Source organism: Scatophagus argus, chromosome 9 (assembly GCF_020382885.2).
Source record: "Scatophagus argus isolate fScaArg1 chromosome 9, fScaArg1.pri, whole genome shotgun sequence".
NCBI lineage: Eukaryota > Metazoa > Chordata > Actinopteri > Scatophagidae > Scatophagus > Scatophagus argus.
In genome coordinates, this window is record NC_058501.1 from 21,248,957 (window position 1) to 21,269,339 (window position 20,383).

Sequence of the window (20,383 nt, forward strand, 5' to 3'; positions counted from 1 at the left end):
GGTCATATGTTATCGGTGGATTTCCTGGTCATATTTCACCTCTGCCTATGATTAATGTAATAAAAGCATTTTCAGACATACGTAATTTGGATCAGAGTGTTTAATTCTCTTGAAATAAAGGAAAAAATAAGGCCCAGTCCAGCAATACAAGACATCTGAATGGTGAAGAGAATGGAGAATATTTCTGAACTAAAATTTAAAAAGAGAGATACACACATAAAAGCAGAAAAAAAGGACTTAAAATATTATTTTGGTCTTAAGTATTCCCCTCCATGAGTGCTAAAGCGTTGTAAACATAAAAAAGACAACTCTGTACCAAGAAAGTAAAAAGACAAACGCAAAAAGAGCACAACAAAGAGTTTCATACAAAATGGAAAATTCAGATTTAAAGCAATATCGTACCCAGATTGCACGCAAATGTTAGATTCACGAAAGATACCATGTAGAAATGTTTGTATCTGCAACATTTCAACTGCCTGAAATGAAATCTAATCACTTAGCCCGTTACATTCAAAAAGATAACTAAATACAGTGATTGGTCGATTTTTAAATCAAGTATTAATCATCCAGCTGAGAAGCCAGACCTGACATCTCTCTTACTGAAAGCAATTAGCCTGTCTGACTCTCTAAGCCTGAAATTACCGTTTCACTCCAGAGAGCTTAGTAGTCGACTGTGGAAAATTAAACTTTCCTTTGGCCCGTACCAGCACCAAGGCAGGTCTGTAAATGCCAACCTCAAAAACATAGAGAGATAAATATAAATAGACTTAAAGTACACCACAATAAATATGTTGAAGGGGCAAAAAGGTGGTGCAGAAAGTGCAAAAGTATCTCGTGTGTGCAGCTTCGTTTGCATCTCGTCCGTCCGGCTCTGCCCGATCACAGTGTGTGTTTGATGGCAGTCAGAGGCTCACGTTTGTTCTGCAGGTTCTGCTGCAGCTCTCTGAACAGTTGGTCCCGCTCCTCAAGATCCAACAGGATTTGCTACAAATAAAGACAAATAAAATATCCATACTGAAGCTCAGATTTTCACATTCTTAACACAGAATGCTAGTTAGCAGGATCCACTCAATGCTGATGGGCTTTTATTCCACTTTTCTCTCTCTTCTCATTTGTACTTTGATTTCCTACATTTTACAAAATACAACTTGTGGCTGCATTGCATTGCGGTCTACAGAGGCTCCTGCTGGTGAGAAATTTGTATTTTCTACATTTTGCAATATATTTTTTAAAAATAAATTAAAAACAAAGAGGACAACGAATTACCAGGAAGATTTTTTTAAACTGTGTTTAAAGCGCTTCAGGGTGTGTGTTTACTTGTGGCTCTTTTGTCTCCTTTGTTGTCTACAGTTATTACGTTAATTCGCAATGAAGCACACAGGCAGGGTTGGTCAGTGTGTGGTATGTGGAAGTGAAATGTCACGCTGTGAACAACAAACGTGACTTGATGAATCATCTCACAAAGAATCCACCTACTTTCAGGATCACTAAACGTGGACCAGAAACCAAACTGGCAGGGCAACATTTGGACCCGACGGATTTTCTCCGTCTTCACTCTACATTCAGTTATTACTCCATGAATGTGGATTCTGTTTTTCCTGTGACATCTGCTTGGTGCAGATAGGTGTTTGGCTTTTGAATAAATAATATTTGATTTCTTTTTGTTAATGAGTGCAGTGACTGTAGACCATATTTGATAAACTTATCACATTTAGCACCGTGCTGTTTTGTATGAACTAGAAATGTTTCATCGGGGAGGGAGGCTCTTAGTGCTGCAATACAGCGAAACCCAGTGACATTCAGTTCACGGTGACAGGAAACAGAAAACACAAAACATTATCACATTAGTTACATTAACTGAAACTTTGTGTAGTTTTTTGTTTGTATGTATACACATTTTATGGGATTTAAGCTACTTATGCATAATTTATTTTATTAAGTATTATTTTGTCTTTCACTGTTAAAACAGTACCAATTATTATTTTTAATTAAAAAAAAATTGGTTGAGTTTGAGAGTTATGTAATCACTCAGAGTTGTGGTCTGAAAGAGTTTACTGCACGACACAACATAACCGACCACTGCTGTTCTCTTTGACGTACGCGCACCGCATATTAAAATAAAACATTAAATCAAGACATTTGCCAGGACCAAACGCCCTCTGACGGTCGACCGTGAGACAATAAGCAGCAGATTCCTCACTTTACCTCGATGAGTTTGTCCCTCCTCTCCAGACTCTCCCTCAGCTTCCTCTCCTCTCTCTCCTTCTGCTCCCTGTCGTTCTGCCAGGCTCTATCGGCCTCCTTCTTCTCCTTCTCTTTCTCCCTCAGCTCCTGCCGAGCGTCTCTGAGTTGAGCCGTCAGAGAAGATACCGTCCGGCCGTGACTCTCCTGCTGAGTCTGGTGAAAAGAGCGAAAAGAGGCGTTGGGACGGCTGAGATTTGTTGTGGATGTGCTGTGTTGTGTGTGTGTGTGCCCCATTCCAATTAATTCTGTACTTCAATCTTGCCTAATTTGTTTGCTACTTTTTGGTACTAATGCAGAAAATAATCATTTTCATTTTAAATAAATGTTTCATTTTTATATTTTTTAAATTGACTCTTTCAAAAAATTTCTTTTTGTTTCTTTCAAAAGTGCAAAATCAATATATTTTCTTTAAAATGATGCAGCAAATAAAAGCAGCGACTCTTCTCAAACGAGAGGCTGGAACCAGACAGTGCAGTTTTTAAACCAACAATAACTAAAAACAATTATTAAACTATTATAAAAATAGAGAGACTGAGCAAAAAGTCCTCAGTTCCCCAGCAACGAATCACCATAACCCTCATTTAAAATTAAGAAGTAGCAGGTGTAAAGGGGAAAAGTCATTTCAGAATACAAAGACGGTTTTTTTCTCTTTCAGTTTTCTCTTTAATGCACCAAACTTCCAGATCCTGTCCTCGTGCTAGCAGCTCACCTGCACCACGTCCTGGTATTCCTGCAGGGCTGTGGTGAGTTTGATGACCTCTGTACACAAGGTGTCGCTGTTTTCCTCTCTGTCCTTCAGTGAGGCTGCCCGCTGAGCCCCTCCCCCAGCCAACCCCTGACCAATCGCAGAGTCCGAGGGAGCCTGCAGGAAAATGACACGTTATGAGTCAAAGTTTCCCTGTGGTCGCTGAAGTCTGTGTTTACTGACAAACCTCATCGGAGGCCAGTGGGACTGACGACTGGCTCTTCATTCAAGAGCGCAGAGTCAAAGGTCTGCAGCTTCTCAGTCACACTGCAGCTATTAGAAAGCTCTTCTGACAGTGTGTGGACAAAATACAGACCTACAGCACAGTGTACAGCTGCTTTCACCACAAACCTGCAGGGTGGGACTTGTTTTTTAACCCGGAGTCTGTGGTGGAAGTGATACATTTTATGTCAACCTGCACAGATCACTTCAAAGATTACTTGGATGGGGCAACAGAAGCGACAAAGCAGTTTTGTGTGTGTTTATTACCTGTGCATCTTTCTGCCATCTCTCCAGCTCCTCTTTGACGTAGCGGATCAGAGACTCCTTCTCCTGCAGGACTGTGGCGAAGGCCTGGTCCCTTTGTCTCCACACATCCCTCTCTTTCTCCACCTCCTTCAGCAGTTGCTCCTTCTCCTCCAGAGCCACTCGCAGGTCCTGGACCAAGAATAACATGCAGATCCGTCCAAACAAAACTTCAAGCACATGTAGAGTGAATTGTGCACAAGTACAAATGTACATGAAGTACTAAGAATGTGGGTGTGTGTTTGTGGTATTTGAACCACAATGCATGCAATCCCATCCCTGGTTTTTAATGTGTGTGTGTGTGTGTGTTCTCACATTGATTATGTCCTGGTTGCACTGCAGCACAGTGTTGAGTGTGTCCAGGTCTCTCTCTCTGTCTCTTCCAGCCTTCCTCAGTGTCTCAATCTCCTCCTGCATGTTCTTCTCGTTCTCAGTCATTTCGGACTTCAAAGTTTCCAGCACAGCCTGTAGATCACAAAATTTAAATATTTTTATAAAAATATTCTCTGACTTCAGCTTTTCTCCATTTATAATCAATGTAAACGGAATATTTTCTAGTTTAGGACTTCATTGGACAAAAGCAAGACATCCAAAGATGCCACTTCTGACTTTGTAAAATTGTAACATTCATTTTTCGCTATTTTCTGACATTTCAGAGGCCAAACCCACTGAACCTACAAACTACTGACAGCAATTAAATCATTTTTGTTCATATAAAAGTCAGGTTCATAGTTTTACAGGTCTGAAAACAACAGTTGGACCCATGTGATCACTGAAGCAGGTTTTTCTCGCTGTAAGCATTGTGGACTTTGTCTCCCATCACTTCCACTGAAAGCAAATGGAATAAATCTTTAAATGGCTGATTTAAACAGGACGAATGTTCACAACGAGAAAAACCGGTTTCAGTGCTTAAATGTACGTCGTTTTAGTTTTGATAGAACAGACTTTTGCCTGTTATGAAAGGACGGGTATCCTGGCTAGTGTAGCCGGCAGCAGTGACAGTATTTTCTATGTCTGAAGGTGTCGACTGAAATTCAGACATTTGCAGACGTTGCTATGGTCTAAATTAACTGCTGGCAATTTACACAAATATTTGACAATTAATCTAGAAAACAATCAGCACATCAATGAATAATGAAAATAATCATTAGTCACAGCCCTACGTTGCACTTTTAGACTTTCTGTCTGAAAGGATTAATTCATCACACACATCAATGAGACTTAAATGAGGTTGGTCATAATAATTTTTCAATTAATTTCCCCAGGATTTAAATCAGCTTACAATGTCAAAGACTATGCTGTTATCTCTGTGTGATTTGACGGCAGAAACAATGGACTTAAGCGACAACACAGTGTCCAGTTTCAGTCATAATATTTCCACAGAGCCACAGGAAATTGCTGACATGATAGTGTTGGACTGGTAAAACTTCCTGCAGGCACGAGGTAGGAAAAAAACAAAACAAAAACAAACCATCACAAGACCTGCACTGCTCATACAAAAGCCTTCAGGGACGGGAGGACTGAGTCTGCTGACTGTCAGCAAAAAGCAAGCTGATAACTGCTGTGCTGTATTGAGTGGGCAACTTGTGTCGTCACAAGCGGACTCAGCACTAAGGACTCCATGTCGCCGGCGCTAACCTTGTTGTCAGAGAGAGTCTCCGTCAGATTCTCCGTCAGCTTGTCGGTCAGCTCAGCACTCGCTCCCTCCTCCACACACAGTCTTCTGATCAGACCCATACACTCCTGGAAGAGAGGAAACATCTGTCGACACACACACTCGAAAACAGGTCATTTTAACCAAAGCTTATGTGATTTGGGCAACTTTAAAGACGAGTTTAAAGATTTAAGGCTTATCTAAGTGCAGATTTGTGCAAGATTCAACTTTCATGGAGCCTTGTCGAGCATGAATCAGCACACATAATAACCCTGAGCCGAGTGTCGATATACTGCAGAGGCCAAGCTGATACGTGTACATGCAAACGAGCACCCAGGCTAAAAATCAGGCAGCGCCGTCATAAACTACAGCTCCATCACACAGGCGGCCACTTGCTTATCTATTCGCCCTGAAACTAAAAATCTGTTTAAACCACAAGAGTTACTGCACGAGCTCAGGAGAATAAAGGCAGAGTTGTTCAGTCAGAGCTCAAACTCAGATTCATTTTAAGGATTTAAGAACTATTTTTTATACCATTCACTGGCTGTCAAACTAAGCATTCTGCATAGGAACAGCTTATGTTTGATGGAAACATCCTGTATTTCTGTAAGACAGGTGCATGCATGTTGAAGAAACTACACCTGGGTTATTTCTATAGGTTAGAGGAATAGTTTGACATTTTTGGAATATGCCTTTTCACTTTCAAAAGTTACGTGCGAAGACTGACATCACTTTCATGTCTGCTGGTTAGTTTAGCTTAGCACAAAGACTGGAGGCAGGAGGAAACAGTTCGCCCGTCTCTGTGCAAAACTAACAAACATCTGTCAACCAAAACTTATAAACCTTCATTATGAAGCTGTATATTTTGTTACGTTTGGACTAAGATTGTCAAAGGCGTCAAAGTATTAATTAAAGCAATACAAAACCCACATTTGATAGCATCAACAGTACTGAAGCTATGGCAAAAAAGCCAACCTATAAACAGAGCCAGGCTAACTGTTTCCAGTCTTTATGCTAAGCTAACAAGTTTCCAACTTCACATTCAATAGACAAATATGAGTGTGGTGTTGATTCTCTCATTTCACTCAGTGTATTTGTGTCTGACGAGACCCCCTTGAAATGAGATGCTACAACCATTCCTTCACTAAATCCAAATTCAAACTCACGAAAGCAGATACTTCACAAGTAAAACCTTATCTTGTTTTGCATTGTGAGGTTATTAGTGTGGCACAGAGTAAAACCATGACCACATTTTCCAGCACAGACAAACAAAAAAACATCTTTTGCAATCTTTCTGATCGCAGTCCTGTTTGCTTTAGCCACTTAGCCATCCGGTGTAGCTTAAACTGAGCCCGATTACCTTCTTTCAGTAAATCATCAACGTGACAGGCACCTAAAAGTAAGAGCAGTCACGATCAAAGCTTAAGAAAACATATTTGAGTGTCACTAGCACAATGCGGTGAACAAACAGAAGTGAAGGCAGGTTTGGCGCTGCCACTTTAAGGGCGTACGGCGACTTGGAAGACAAACAACATTCCAGTGAGCTTTGAGCTGACGAACTGCTCATGTGCATGACTGAGTCCTGTCTCCCCTGGTCACCTCGCTCACCTGGATCAAACGCTCCCGGCTGTGGAGGGAGTGACCGAACCTCTGCAGCAGGGAGCTCCAACCCTCCTGCTGGACCGGCTGGAGGAAAGAGAACAACAAAGTACAAAAACTGTGGTGTTAGTGTCGAGAAGACTATACTCCAGATCCTACGGGTTTGGTTTTTAAGTTACAACAAATGAGGATTTTCATTATAAATCTGCAGGTTATGTAATTCTTTAGTCTATAAAAAAAAAGTTCACAACATTCTCAAAGCTGAAAATGTCCTGCATACAAAATGATTAATCTGGATTAGTTTGGAATGGGTATAGTTGGTTAAACAAGTAGATTAATTAATAATGAAAATAATCTTGTGTCAACACCTTTCAGGCTCAGTTCAGCCTGTGTAAGCACTGCAGGTTAACAACTCAGCGGCTTTTCATCGGACTCTGATAGTTTCTTTGGCGTTTTTGGCCATGCTGTCACATTGTAGTCAAGCTAAAATGTCACCATCTCATCATTATATCCTTTTAGACATTTGGGTGAAACTTTGTCACAACTGGCCTTGCTTTGTGTGACAAACTTTAAAACTCGTGAACTTATCCTGGAATTAGTGAACTTTACAGGAGCTTGTAGCCAAATTTGTGTTTCCTCTGAATGGAGCCAGGCTAGCTGTTTCCTCCAAGCTAAGCTAAGCTACCCGACTGTGAGAAAGCAGATACAGAGTTATCGTACTCTGATGGTTTCTGTGGCTTTTTTGGTCTTTTAATGTGCCTTAAGTCAGGGAGAGGACTAAAATATTCTTCATTCTGGCAGCTCATGTGAACGCACACGTGATTGTGAGCGGCAGCCGAGAGGCCGTTTCATGGTATCCTCTATCATAAGACTAGTGAGCCCAGGGCAAACTCCACCAGTCGGGGTAGATTCCAGAGAGGCTGTGTGTGTGTGTGTGTGTGTGTCTTTATCTGCACCTGAATGAGGAAACATTGACACACCCTCCCACAGACACAAAAAAAGAAAATGGTACACCCACCCCCCTCCATTCCTTTCACAGCGTTATATTTGTGCTCAGTCAACATTCGCAGAGCCGTTTATGGAGCTGTTTGGACATGTGACTTGAGGAGCTGCTGTGTGATGTTGTTGTAATAAACCTGTTTTTCTTCTGTAAAAAAAAAAAAACAACGGTTAGAGGCAACCGTCTCTTGTGACAGCTTGTAAAAAAAAATATAATAAAATAAAATAACAACCATGTAGGTAAAAGTTTGTCACCACAAATATCTTGACTTGGTCTCCACTTGTTCACACTTATTTGCCTCTCGCATCTTTTCTTTGAACATGAAGGTACAGCTAGTAGCCTGTTAGCTTAGCTTAGTATAAAAACAGGAGAGAGAGGGGTAAACAGCCCACCTAAAATATGCCTCCCAGCGCCTCTTAAAGCACACTTACGAGCATGTTTAATCCATGAAAAAGTCTACAAATGACAAATTGTGGTTTTATAAGTGGTTCTGTGCAGGACTACTTCTTGTCCGAGATTAAACGACTTATAACGTGTTATGGTACAGGTTCACAATTGTGCATATGTACAATGAAACTGGATTTGCTTGCTGTAATTGTTTCTCCTGTTCTTACTTTCCTGTATGAGATCCCTTCCTAACACGGTTCCAGTGTCAATGAGGGGCAAAATCCACAGTCCTGGTTCTAAAACACATCCTAAAAGGTTTTGTAAAGCTAATATGTGAATTTGAGTGAAACATATCAGACGGGTAGCATCCTACGTTATGGTCTCTTTGGTACTATATTCCCTGTTTTTGTTTCCACAGACTGTTTCTGTGTTAAGATATGGGACAGTACAACAAAGAGGGTTTTTGTACTAAAAAGGTACTAATTTGGGAAAAAAAAGTACAATTACTACCTTGTGGTTGTATGCCTCCATGCTCCAGTCAAGTTACAGTTTACAGCCACGTCTGTCCAGACTCATAATTTATGTAGGGACTGACAGAGAGCTTCATCACATGATTTATGGTGTTGGATGATGTGTTTTTACAGAACGTCATGATGTCACGTTGAAGTCAAGCTAAAATGTCATCATCTCATCATTATATCCTATGAGATATTTGGGTGAAACTTTGTCACAATCAGCCTATGAATTCTTAAGTTATGGCCTAAAAATGTGACAAATTTTAAAACTTGCCAACCTATCATGGAATTAGTGAACTTTACAGGAGCTTGTAGCCAATTTTTGTTTCCTTTGAATGGAGCCAGGCTAGCTGTTCCTCCAAGCTAAGCTAAGTTACCCAACTGGTGAGAAAGTAAATAAACACACTTTCCGCACTGCTGTGTGTGTGTGTGTGTGTGTGTGTGTGTGTGTGTGTGTGTGTGTGTGTGTGGGCGATCAGACTGAAGACTGACCCAGTCTTCTGATCCGTTGACCTCTGCTGGTTTGCTCCTCCCATGTTTCAGCTCAGCCTCCAGGGTCCTGACGCGGGACACAGCTTGGTCCAGCTGGCCTCGCAGATGCCTGACAGCGTGGTGAACCCTGCCAGCTGTGCTCTGAAATGAGAAAATGACTTCATGGTAAACTTGAGCCGTGGTATTATTTAGTGAATAGCGAAATGTGTGGTTCTAATCCTGTTGGACTTCGAGACAGTCCTCAGATGTTCCTGGATTACCGATTGCAGCACACTGTGTCAATATTTAGCCTTCTGTTACTAGCGCACAGCATCTGGTCAGAGTTCTTTCAATCATATAAAACATGCAGGACATTTTAACAGTTTATGGCATGTTCAGACAGGAATGGAAAGGCTCACCTCTTGATGAAGAGTCATGAACTCATCCCTCAGCTCTGTGAGCACATCCTCGTCCTCTTCATCCATTTCTTCCCCTCCATTCTCCACCTCCCCAAAGTTCAGCACCCTGTTCACTGACGGTGACGCCATCTTTCCAACATTTCCCGAGTACCTGCCGTCCTTCTTGCCCAGGACTGGGATCCTACTCCCTGATGGCGAACTCACCGGCTTTCCTTCAATACTTCTCAGCTCCTTCAGCACTAAGCTGACTGACTGGACAGCTGGCGAGTCAAACGGGTCGTTCCCGTCAAGAGAGTCCAGAGACTGAATGGACGCGGTGCGAGAAGACGCCTGCAAAGAGAGGCAGGACCCCGCCAGTGAAGACGGACTGTAGCTGATTGATGGCACCCTCTGCCAATGGAGGGGCATGCTCTGGGACTTGTCCCGTGATAATACCAACGGGGAGAAACCTTGCAAAGGCATGCGGCGTGGAACCCCACAGACAGACTCATAATCCGAGTCGGACACCCGTAAGGAATCACAGCCCTCGCAGCCTTTGTCCTTTCTGCATCTTTTACCCGTTCTAATAAAATACGGACACGTGTCCCACTTCTCGGACCAGCACTCGTACTCTGAGAGTGCCATGTTCTCTTTGAGCATCTCCCTGTAGCCATCCTTGTCCGCTTCTCCGTCCTCCTCGCTGGTGCTGCCCCTGCTCTGGAAGTCCTGCGGGTGTCTCTGGAGGTAGTTTTGGCGCACCCACTGTCTGATCTTGTCCCTCTCTTGCGTCAGCTTCTGTAGCCTCTCGGATGAAAGCACCCTCACCCTGGCTATCACTGAGTCAAACTTGAATACCCGCTCGAGGACGCACACGCATTTGCCACACACAAACTCCCCCTGCCCGCTGCCCCGAGGCACAGACTGTCCCAGTATGTGAGTCAACACGGAGAGGAAATCGAATCCTTTGGACGGAGAGTTCAGGGATAATTGGGACTTTGAGAGAGACACTGAGGAACCCAGAGATAATGTACTTCCTATGAAGAGTACAAACAAAAAAACATAGAGGTTTTATTAAAGACGCATGCCAACTTTTCTTTATTTCCTTACGCTCAAGTCTCACCCCAGGGGCTGCTCTGCAAGGACCGGGACTGGCTTGCTCCTCTCAGGGACTCTGTCGGGGTCTGAAGCTGACCGGTCTTCTTATTTTGGCCCCCAAACAGCCACCGCCTTTGGTTTCCCCGAAGAGCGCCGCCACAAATTCGGCACCAGTCATTTTTACCCCTGAAGGACATGGTGGACCGAGGTTGGATACTGTCCCCCCCCTGGGTGTCAGGTTGATGTTGGAAACCGTCTGTGGACAGAAAAACAGGGATGCATTCAGGGCAAAGGGGAGTTAAAATACAAGAAACATTTAAATCAGATTTAGACTCTCTTTCTCAAACTTTTGCTTTTTCTGGCCACGGTGCCAACGTGATTCTAGACTGTGTATCCAATCCGACTCATAACATTCACAAGTTATAGTCTATCACCACCGAATAATCTAAATCTGCAAAGTAGAAAATAAATTATCAAATAAATAGATGGAGGGAAAAGTACAACGTTAGCCAGCAAAATGTCGTGGGGTGGTAGCATAAAGTAGCAGAAAATTAAAATATTCAAATACAAGGACCTTTAAAGTACATTGTATGTAGTTACTTTCCACCCCTGGTTATTATAAATGCTGACAATGAGATTTTCTATTTATACATCAAATGTATTTTGGTTCCATATATCAATTATCATCTCCGTGGTTTCTAAAATTCAGTCAAAAATACACTGATCAATTCCAAATATTCATAGACGGAAGAGTGACCTTGCAGATTTATGTTGTGACCCCTTTGAGGGGGTGAGAACCAGGGGTTTGCAGCCAACTTTATGGTCACAATACTCAATATAGGAAAAAAGCAAGAAGTAGTTTCTTAATAAAAGTCTGCATGACTTGTAGCCTAACAGCCGTCGGTTTGTTCTTCACAAATAGAAGTTGATGCCAGATGCTGAGAAAGTCTCGCATTAAGCAGGTCAGATCAGCACTTGTAATCAAACCAGTCTGACATATGAAGAGTCTCCCTGCTGCTTTGGCTTATCGTTTAGCTTTATGTGCCTCCATATGGATGTTTGGCCGGTTTCTTCCAGCACACAGCTGCCGGGTGTTTGCAGTGGCTTCCCACAAGGCAGAAGGCTACACGTCGACCTTGAGCCACGCTGACAGGGGATTCAGTCAGACTGTCGATGAATGAAACTTTCTCATCCAACATTCAGTCTTTCAGACCCTCTCAGAGCGCCCAAATCTTTTAGTATGTGTGGGGTTTTTTTTACTTTTAAATCGCACAGGAGACATCTTTGAGTCACTTCACGTGTTTTAGACTAAAGAAAACCATTTCGACACGTTTAACGCGAACAATATTAAATCCGTATACGGAAACCGCGAATTAGAACCTTGAACGCAACACGCCGTCTGCAGCTTCTTCATCATCCAGTGGAAAATAGTTGAACTATCGGTTGTCCGAGGCTATTTTAAGCAACTGAGGTGCAGCGATTCTTAGCAACTTCAGTCAGTGTTTCAACACGCAGGCAAGAATATCACAGCGAGCTCTCCAGTCTGGGTTCAACACGGCCGCAATCGGCGTACAAATAAAGTTATTTTGAAGCGCAGTCTTACGTTTAAAGTCCTCCGTTAAAGTCCGTCAAGCGAGGGAGAAATCTTCATCGTCGTCTCCTGACAAATGAGGCCAAATCAAACACGAGTAACAAGTTTCGTTGGGGAGGAAAAAATCTTTTAAAAAATCTCCCCACCGGGAAATGAGCTGGAGTCGCTTTGCAGTCCCAACACACCGGAGGAGGAGGAAGATGAGGAAGAGGAGGACTTGAGGTGGGTGTCACCTTGCTTGCGTCATGCGTCATACCTGTTGAGAGCAGCGCGAGGAGGAGAGGGAGGAGGTCCGCAAATCATAAACAGCTCATTTACAGCAGGGGAGGCCAGAGTCGTGTTTCTGCTGCTGAAATCATCACAGCTGGTCTTCATTTTTACCGGCTTGTTACTGCTTGTCTCTTCTGAGACCCTCTCATAAGTCCGGATCGGGGTCCATACTGGCCGAGCAGCTCCAGTATGAACGGATTACTTTGATACTGAACAAAACAGAAGTATGATGATTATTTTTCAGGATTCCCAAGTTCTGAAGCGCTTTATGATCCTGCATACCTTAAATCTGTAAGGAAGCACCTCATAATTCAGAAACCTGACTCTCATACTTCTGATGCTTATGATGGAGATTACTTATTGATGGCAAAGTTTTGTCGTAATTATGACTTCGCATTTTATCATCAAGACTTGGCGTTTAATAATTGCTCTTTACTTTTTCATGTGTATGAATTATTAGTGCAGATTAGGAATCAGTTAATCCTGTACCAAGTCCATGTGGTAAATATTTTTATTATTATTATTTTACATGCAAAGGTAGAATATGTTTGCAGTTTTCCTAATTTGTGGTATAATAAATCAACATATTTTCTGATACAAATAGAACTCCAAAAATCTGAACCAGAAATGAATAAGAACTGTCATGTACATATTTAAAGATGAATTTCAAATCAAATTAAATTACATTTTTCTAGTACAGAATCCGCAGCTCAACCCCTTTGTGTCAGCTAATCAATGAAACTTATTGGTTTAAATGACTGATCACATCCCCTCATTGATCTAATCACGTTAGATCAATGAGGGGATAAAATAAAAATAAAAATGTTCCACTTTAATTTTTTCTGTGATATGAACTTAAAAGGAGAAGCGCCAACAAAAAACCAAAGTCCAAAAAGACAGCTGTCAAAAAACAAAACAAAACAAAAACTGAATCAACCCCTCTTATAATGACATGGACATTTAAAAATAAGGGGATTCTGTGTTTACAACACTGAAGGCTTTGAACCACGGCAGGTATGATAACTTATGGCACTCTGAACAAGTATGATAACTTTCTGTACCTGCAATGCTGGATAAGTGATGACAGATAAGAAAAGGATCACACGTCTGTTTTTCTGCCCTCAAATCTGAATACTGATCCTAAACTGCAGTCGGGACCATAAAATTGCTTATGCTGTGCTGCAGGCGAGATGGGGTGGAAGAAGTCAGGATGTTTAAAACATAGTAATAATAATAATCATAATAACAATAATGTAGGCTACGCTCTGTAGACCTTCAATAGCAATCCGTCCACAATTATATGGTTATATGGTGCCCTTGAGCAAGGCACTTAATCCCCCCAATTTGCTCCCCGAGCCTGACATGGCAGCCCACTGCTCCTGTGTGTTTCACTACATGTAGCGTGTGTGTGTGTTTCAACCAGTGATGGGTTCAATGCAGAGGAAGAATTTCGGTGTATGTAAAGAAATATACTGACAAAATAAAGTTTGAAGTCTGAAGGTGAAGATATGGTTGAGAAACATTTCACAACTTGCTGTCCCTGTGATGCAAGTCCTCATCTGTCCTATAGAGGCGCTAGACCAACAAACCTGAACTGACTCATATTTTTTGTTTCTTGGGGAGTCATGGACAAACAAACAACCTCTTCTGTGGCTCGGATATGGCGATGCCTATATATATGTGTGTGTTTTTATAGATCACTTACTATTTGTGTGTTGAAACTCTCCATCATGTCGCATCTGTGGCAGAAGAGCAACATGCCTCAAAGTTTCTCCAAAGTACCTTAAACCGCCACCAGAGGGCAGTGATTGACTATTGGTCTCGGTGCATCAAGCGGAATTTCAAACTATTAAAAATGCAAGACCACAGATTTCAGGATGTGTACGAAAGGGATTTTTTTTTTGTTCTGTAGAGAGCAAAAACAAGCAGCTATTTAAAATAAATTAAAAGGAGTTTTTTAATATATATATATATATAAAATCTGAACTCAAAATACATCGTTAAAAAATATTAACGCTAATTGATCTTTAGCTTATTTTTTTGCTTCATTAGACAAATGTACCCTGGAGGTATAAAAGCTATTACAAATATGCATGGTTATGGCATAAAAGGCGTTTATGGTGAAATGGTAAAATGTTCATGGTGTGAAACATGAAGGAGCTTAAAATACTGAACCCACTCATGAGGAAAACTCCACGATAATCGATCAAGGAAACCTGAAACCTCATGGTGGCAGTGGAGGGGAAAGTCACCAGGTTCAGTCTCTACGGGATCGGCTGAGCTTGCAGCAGCATCCGGCGCTGAGCCGTTTTCAGGTGAGCCACTTCTCTATGCAGCTCATGAACACCGTGAAGTTGGAGTGCCAGTGAACGTGCTTCACTCCGGAGTGAACGCACACCGTCACGTCCCCGCGAGCGTCCAGCGTCTTCAGCCCAAACGTGTCGTTCCTGTAAAACTTCCGGTGGTGAAGAAGAAGAAGAAGAAGAAGAAGTTATTGCATAATACGAGCAGATTTAAAAACGAAGGGTCTCCAGCTGTCGTACGAGTAAAGCAGTTTGGCAGAGATGTGAGGTTCGGCATCGCTTACCTCCTGGTTCCTCATTTCTACGACGTTTTCGTTGCTGTCATAGAAACCAAAGTGGCTGCGTGGAAAAGAGGATGCGGTCAGTCCGGGCAATCAGGTCTCGAAACAGGGCAAACAGTTCTCTGACGTTTTGAAGGATCTGATGGTAACCAAGTTGTCCCTGTCTAAACCAAGACCGTGGGAGGACGGAGGACTTTTCAAAATCCTCTTTGTTTTTACTGCCCTCAGTTCCGACGTGTCAGTTTGATTTTATCGCTAAAATTTCTCTTAGCAAAATGTTTCGACTATCAAGCTGCCATCCAGAGGAGAAAGGAGAGATGCTGAAAAGGTTGTCCTGTTACTCAGGCTCTAAGTTCTCAGGTATCAGACTTAACGAGCTGCAGGGAACGAGAGCAGGTTTTCACCTGCGTTTTGCCTGTCAGGCCACCGTTCTGCCCTTTTGATTGGTGGAGCCCGAAAGGTGGCCTTTCAGTTAAGACACGGGGTGGAAAACTACCTAATACGTCAAATAAAGTTTTCTTCGTAATGCTTTAGCGTGTCATTATTTAAACACAATCCAACACAAATTATATAAGCTGTCATATAAATTAAAATTGACGATTTAAAGTAGCGTCAGTGTGTTGAATTTCTTATTTTTTCATTGGACCTTTTTAATTAGAAAGCCATATAATCAATTCCATCATAACATATTATTTCCTAGATTGATATAATTATAAAAATGCAGGAAAAAGCAGTCAGATTAAGTTTTTTTTCTTTTACTGGTGAAGAATCTGTGACCTCTGAAACCAAGCCAACACCCTTGAGTTGTGTTATCTGTCAACCCAGAACAAACAACACACGGGTGCGAAAGGGGAAGGAGCTACTGACTGCTGTCCATGTGAGAGAAGCTCAGCGGGGGGAACAGAAGAACAGACTGCTGTTGAATCCACCAGGACGACGCGGCTCACTCATCGCACACACACACACACACACACACACACGCATTATAAACTGAGCGGGAATCGAACCTGGACTGCCACGGTGTGACGACGCCGTCGTCTGGTCCTCCAATCAGCACGAGCTTCTTGATGCGCAGGAAGTTTCCCCTCCACGCTGAGGAGGTGTAATACAAGTAAAGTAAAAAAAACAACAACAACACATTTTCACTGCACATGCGCAAAATGCAGAGCACATAATAATTCATTCCACTACCTTTCATGTTGTTGTGAGGTCTGTCGCCGTCGAGCATCGTCAGGAAGCTGTTGCCCTGCAGGTAGCGCGACCTGTGATGGGGGTCTGTGGAGAACATCTGTTGTAGCATCTTTTCAAGGGAAAATGTGATGTGATGCAGCTTCTCCTCAGTTTTTTTTTTTAAAAAAAAAACCAAAAACATCAAATCATTGAATTTTTAAAAATCATTCTCACCGTTCCAGTAGTCACAGATGGACACTTTCTGTCCCAGTCTGTTGTAGCAAATGTGAAACACCACCTTCTTCGTGCACTTGGGAAAAACCCACTTCAGGTAATCCGTGTCTGTGGAGTAAGAGATCCACATCAAATAAACTCTGTTAGTTGATTCACCAAAACCTTTTAAATGTCACAAGCAGGATGCTTTAAACACAACACGAAGCCCGTCTGACCTCCATACTGTCCAGCCAGAGGCGATGACAGAGCGATGAAGGTGTGCACGTTGTGGTCTGCACTCATGGAGAGAAGCGCTCGACAAATTAGACCACCTTGGGGGGAAAGGAGATTGAGACATCAGAGAGAGTTCAGACCAACCTCATGTGATTCATGGCATTGTTTAATCCCTCTGTGGAGACTTAAGACCGAGTGGGAGCCTCACACTGCAGCATATTAGACTTCATGCTGATCTTTCACTCAAATGCACTTGACTTGAGCTTTAGTGTTAATTTACTAATTCATTTTAAACAACACCATCGTTGTTTTTCTTGTTTATGGTGTCTCATCCTCCTCTGATTATTGATCCGTCAGTTCATTTCTTTTGTGTGTGTGTGTGTGTGTGTGTGCTGGCTCAATATCACAGCGTAAAGTCTTACTGCGTCTTACTCTGCACATTAGACCACAGCTGTATGTCCACCCTGGGCTTAAAAGCCCGACCGTCTCGTTTGTAAAGCCTGCATCTGAACTTTGGAGTGCTGAAGAACAAGTGCGAGCCACTCGGCTTAAAGATGGTGTTTATCTCGTGATGCTAAAAATGTGGAAGCTGGTGGCCTGCGGTATTTACATAGATACTGTCCTTCAACTTTAATATGTGTGTGTTCTTGAAGGGAGGTGTGTGTTTCAGTGTATTTGCATTGCATGGTGCAGCTGTGTGTGTACTCAAGTCTTAGCCGCATTTACATTTACTGTAAGATCAGGAGATATGTTCAGGGCAAATCGTTTTTCTTGCACTGTGCGCCGTGTGTTTCTACACACTCACTCTACTTATTTTATCAAAGTGACCTTCAGGAAACAGACACCCTGTCCCCATTTGCTCTGACTGGTCTCACGCTGGCCTTGTGGTTAGCATGTACAACAAGCACTTTATCTCACACTGAGGATTTATCTGACAGACCGACTGACGTCTCTCTTCTCATTCACCGCCGAGACAAACGTTTATCAGAACGTGTTCGAGTTGGCAGTTCACGTAAGCTAAAAGGAGCCTAATACAGTCCTGCAACGGCATCCGTTCGACTTCTCTCAGCTCCCTCTGGAACCACAAACGGCTTCACCTGTTTAGTAAGACTCTCCAACACCTGTAGACACCTGACTTTGGGTGTGTGGGATGAAACCACAGTATCTTTGATAAACCTTTCTCTGCATTGGTTTTCTGGCTTCCGTCTGGGTTCCATCTTGGAGTTCAGTGCACATGTCAACTTTAGCTTCATTATATTTTGAGGACCAGAAACCAACCAGTACTCACACATTGAAAAGCTACCTTAGTAATTTAAAGGCCCAGTGCTGGATCTGGTGATCTATTGGCAGAAATGGAAAACAATATTCACAATTTAGTGTAAAAGCCCCTGAAACTTAAGAATTATTGTGTTTTCTTTACCTAAGAATGAACCTTTTGTATCTACCAAGGGAGCATGTCCTCTTGCACCGAGTCCGACATGTTTCTACGGTAGCCCAGACAAGCCAAACCAAACCCTGGCTCTAGAAAAAGGTGCGGTAGGTTTTCTTATGGCCTTGGAGGGGGAGGGTGAGATGAGGAGAGTCCAGCTGGTTGCAGTCTGCAGCCTCATGATTGGACATTTTTAAGTCCTACACGCTGTCTCCAAATAAATCTTTATTTATGAATAAAATGAAAAAACTGTGATACCAAAATAATTTGTGTTTTATGGCTAGATTCTGACACGGCCTTTGTACATAAAAGCACCAATGGGTTGCAGAATAATAACGCAGGATCCTCTTTAAGTTGTACTTGAGGTGAAAATTCCCGGACAAATTTACACATAATCAAAAACAAAGAAACAAAAGACAACCGACATGGGAAATCTGACACTTTTTGGGGTCACATCAGTCATTTCTCTTCCTACTTTACTAAGTTCTTGGTTGTTAAAACACTTAACTCGGTCCTAAACAAATGCCTGGAGACTTGTGGTTGAATGACAGTGTATGAGTGTTTAAAAGTTTATGCACAACGCTCTTGTGAGTGGGAGTGAGGACCTTGTGAAAAGCACAGAAGATGGACGCCATCGGGAGCCTTTTGCATGATGGAGTCAAGGGCTTTCCTGAAGCCTTGGACCTGCTTCCACAGGGGCTTCAGACTGGCCAGGTAGTCGTACAAGTCAATCACCATCACCTCAGTGCCTGGATGCACCTGGGAGTAACACATTAACAGGACCACAGAAGTACTGATTGAATCAAGGCAGATACAAGCCTGATATGTGATAATGTCATCAGCTAACTCGCGTACAGAAGTTCTTCTTCTAAACCGAAGTCGAGTTTGAGGAATAGAAAATTACAGCAGAACAGAAATCAACACCTTGAAGCCACTTGCTGGTTTTCACTTCACTCGAGAACTGACAGCTGTTAGAATAATAATCAATAATATGTGCTATGTTATGTCCAAAATAGCTTTCAGTGATGCATATTTAAGGCTTAAACGGGAAGTTTGATCGCTCAGTTAAATTTGTGCCTCACAAATAAATGCGTGGAGGTGCAGCAAAAACAAGAGGACTGAGTTCACTTCATTCATTCACTGCTAAATTTTATTTTGAATGTAACTAATGTGGTGTGCTTAAATCTGAAGATAATTCAGCTTTTCTCGAGCCCATTTCAAACTCCACTACTTCTTCGCTCCTCTATTAACACACTCCATAATCAACTAATGAATCATAACGTATTACTGTAGATTAGACTCACTTTAATCAGTTGAAATCAGTCCATCCTTAACCATCTAGAACACTAAAGTGGCGCTGACACATAATGAACAGCATTCATTCTCCACTAATGTGAAACACTACTCTGAATCGAGCCTTTCTGCGTGAGTCTGCGTGTTATTGACACTAAAACTTTTGTCCACGTGCTGGAGTAACTATGTGAACGTGAATTGAGCAACAGTAAGGCTTTTTCTTATTACCTGGAGTAAAAGACCCGACTCCCTCTTCCACCACTGACTTTTAAGACTTATTGTCTACAGTGAAAGACATAAAAACATATTTGCACGCCTTTTCCTTTGAGATGCCTCACCTTGGTTATGAAAAGAGACAACGTCTCGAACTCTTTCGGTCCATCCAAAATGCCGTGCACGATGATGACAGGCTTGTACCCGTCAATGCAAGCCCCTGTGAGCAGCAGCAGCAGCAGCAGCAGCAGCGATCCTCGATGGACTTGCGGACTCTTCATCCCGGCCCGCTTACAGGTGAGACCTCAGGACGAGCAGAAACCAGGATCGAGACAAGTCAAAGCAGTGCAGAGAGAGAGAGAGAGAGACTTTGCCTGACTGTGGGGGGAGCTGAGATCTTTAGCGGTGCTGATGGGTGGTCATCGGTCGCCTTCGACTTTAGTTTTGACTTGCAGAGCATGTGAGCTTTCTTCCTGCTCACTCCTACTGGAGAGATGTGCTGAAGATCACATCCGTTAACAGCACTCAGTTAGAGCACAGACCGTCTGCAGCGCTGCCATCCCAGCTGACACACACCACATATGTGAACATTAGTCTTTATTATTGCATAAATGTAAATTTTGTATTAAGTCTCCAATATTGTTATCAAGCCTGCTGTTACTATTGTTGTTGAACTAAGTCTCCATTAATCAGAATTAGCTTCATCAGCCAAGTAGCCTATGTGAGCAATTTGATTTGAGTTCATAGGAAAAT

At 42.4% G+C, this 20,383-nt stretch overlaps 2 protein-coding genes across 3 annotated transcripts; both read right to left on the reverse strand.

Moving 5' to 3' along the window:
* Positions 1–82: 82 nt before the first annotated feature.
* si:ch73-95l15.5 lies at positions 83–12,472 on the reverse strand. The gene is made up of 11 exons (XM_046400042.1): positions 12,237–12,472; positions 10,659–10,889; positions 9,560–10,572; positions 9,162–9,302; positions 6,777–6,854; positions 5,153–5,257; positions 3,830–3,979; positions 3,479–3,646; positions 2,954–3,106; positions 2,206–2,397; positions 83–984 (listed from the first exon to the last, which is right to left on the reverse strand). The coding sequence occupies exons 2-11, from the start codon at positions 10,828–10,830 to the stop codon at positions 880–882; spliced, it is 2,277 nt and encodes a 758-aa protein (XP_046255998.1). The 5' UTR covers positions 10,831–10,889; positions 12,237–12,472; the 3' UTR covers positions 83–879.
* A 518-nt stretch (positions 12,473–12,990) lies between these two features.
* On the reverse strand, positions 12,991–20,132 carry LOC124065038 (lysosomal thioesterase PPT2-like). 2 transcript variants are annotated; one of them, XM_046400051.1, is made up of 8 exons: positions 19,756–20,122; positions 18,730–18,883; positions 16,698–16,793; positions 16,483–16,590; positions 16,270–16,353; positions 16,086–16,170; positions 15,082–15,136; positions 12,991–14,949 (listed from the first exon to the last, which is right to left on the reverse strand). In XM_046400051.1, exons 1-8 carry the CDS (start codon positions 19,909–19,911, stop codon positions 14,806–14,808), a joined length of 882 nt encoding a protein of 293 aa, XP_046256007.1. In that variant the 5' UTR covers positions 19,912–20,122; the 3' UTR covers positions 12,991–14,805. The 2 variants fall into 2 exon arrangements, with proteins under 2 accessions (XP_046256007.1, XP_046256008.1); XM_046400052.1 differs by having other exon boundaries at positions 14,809–14,949; positions 16,270–16,378; positions 19,756–20,132.
* Positions 20,133–20,383: the final 251 nt, after the last annotated feature.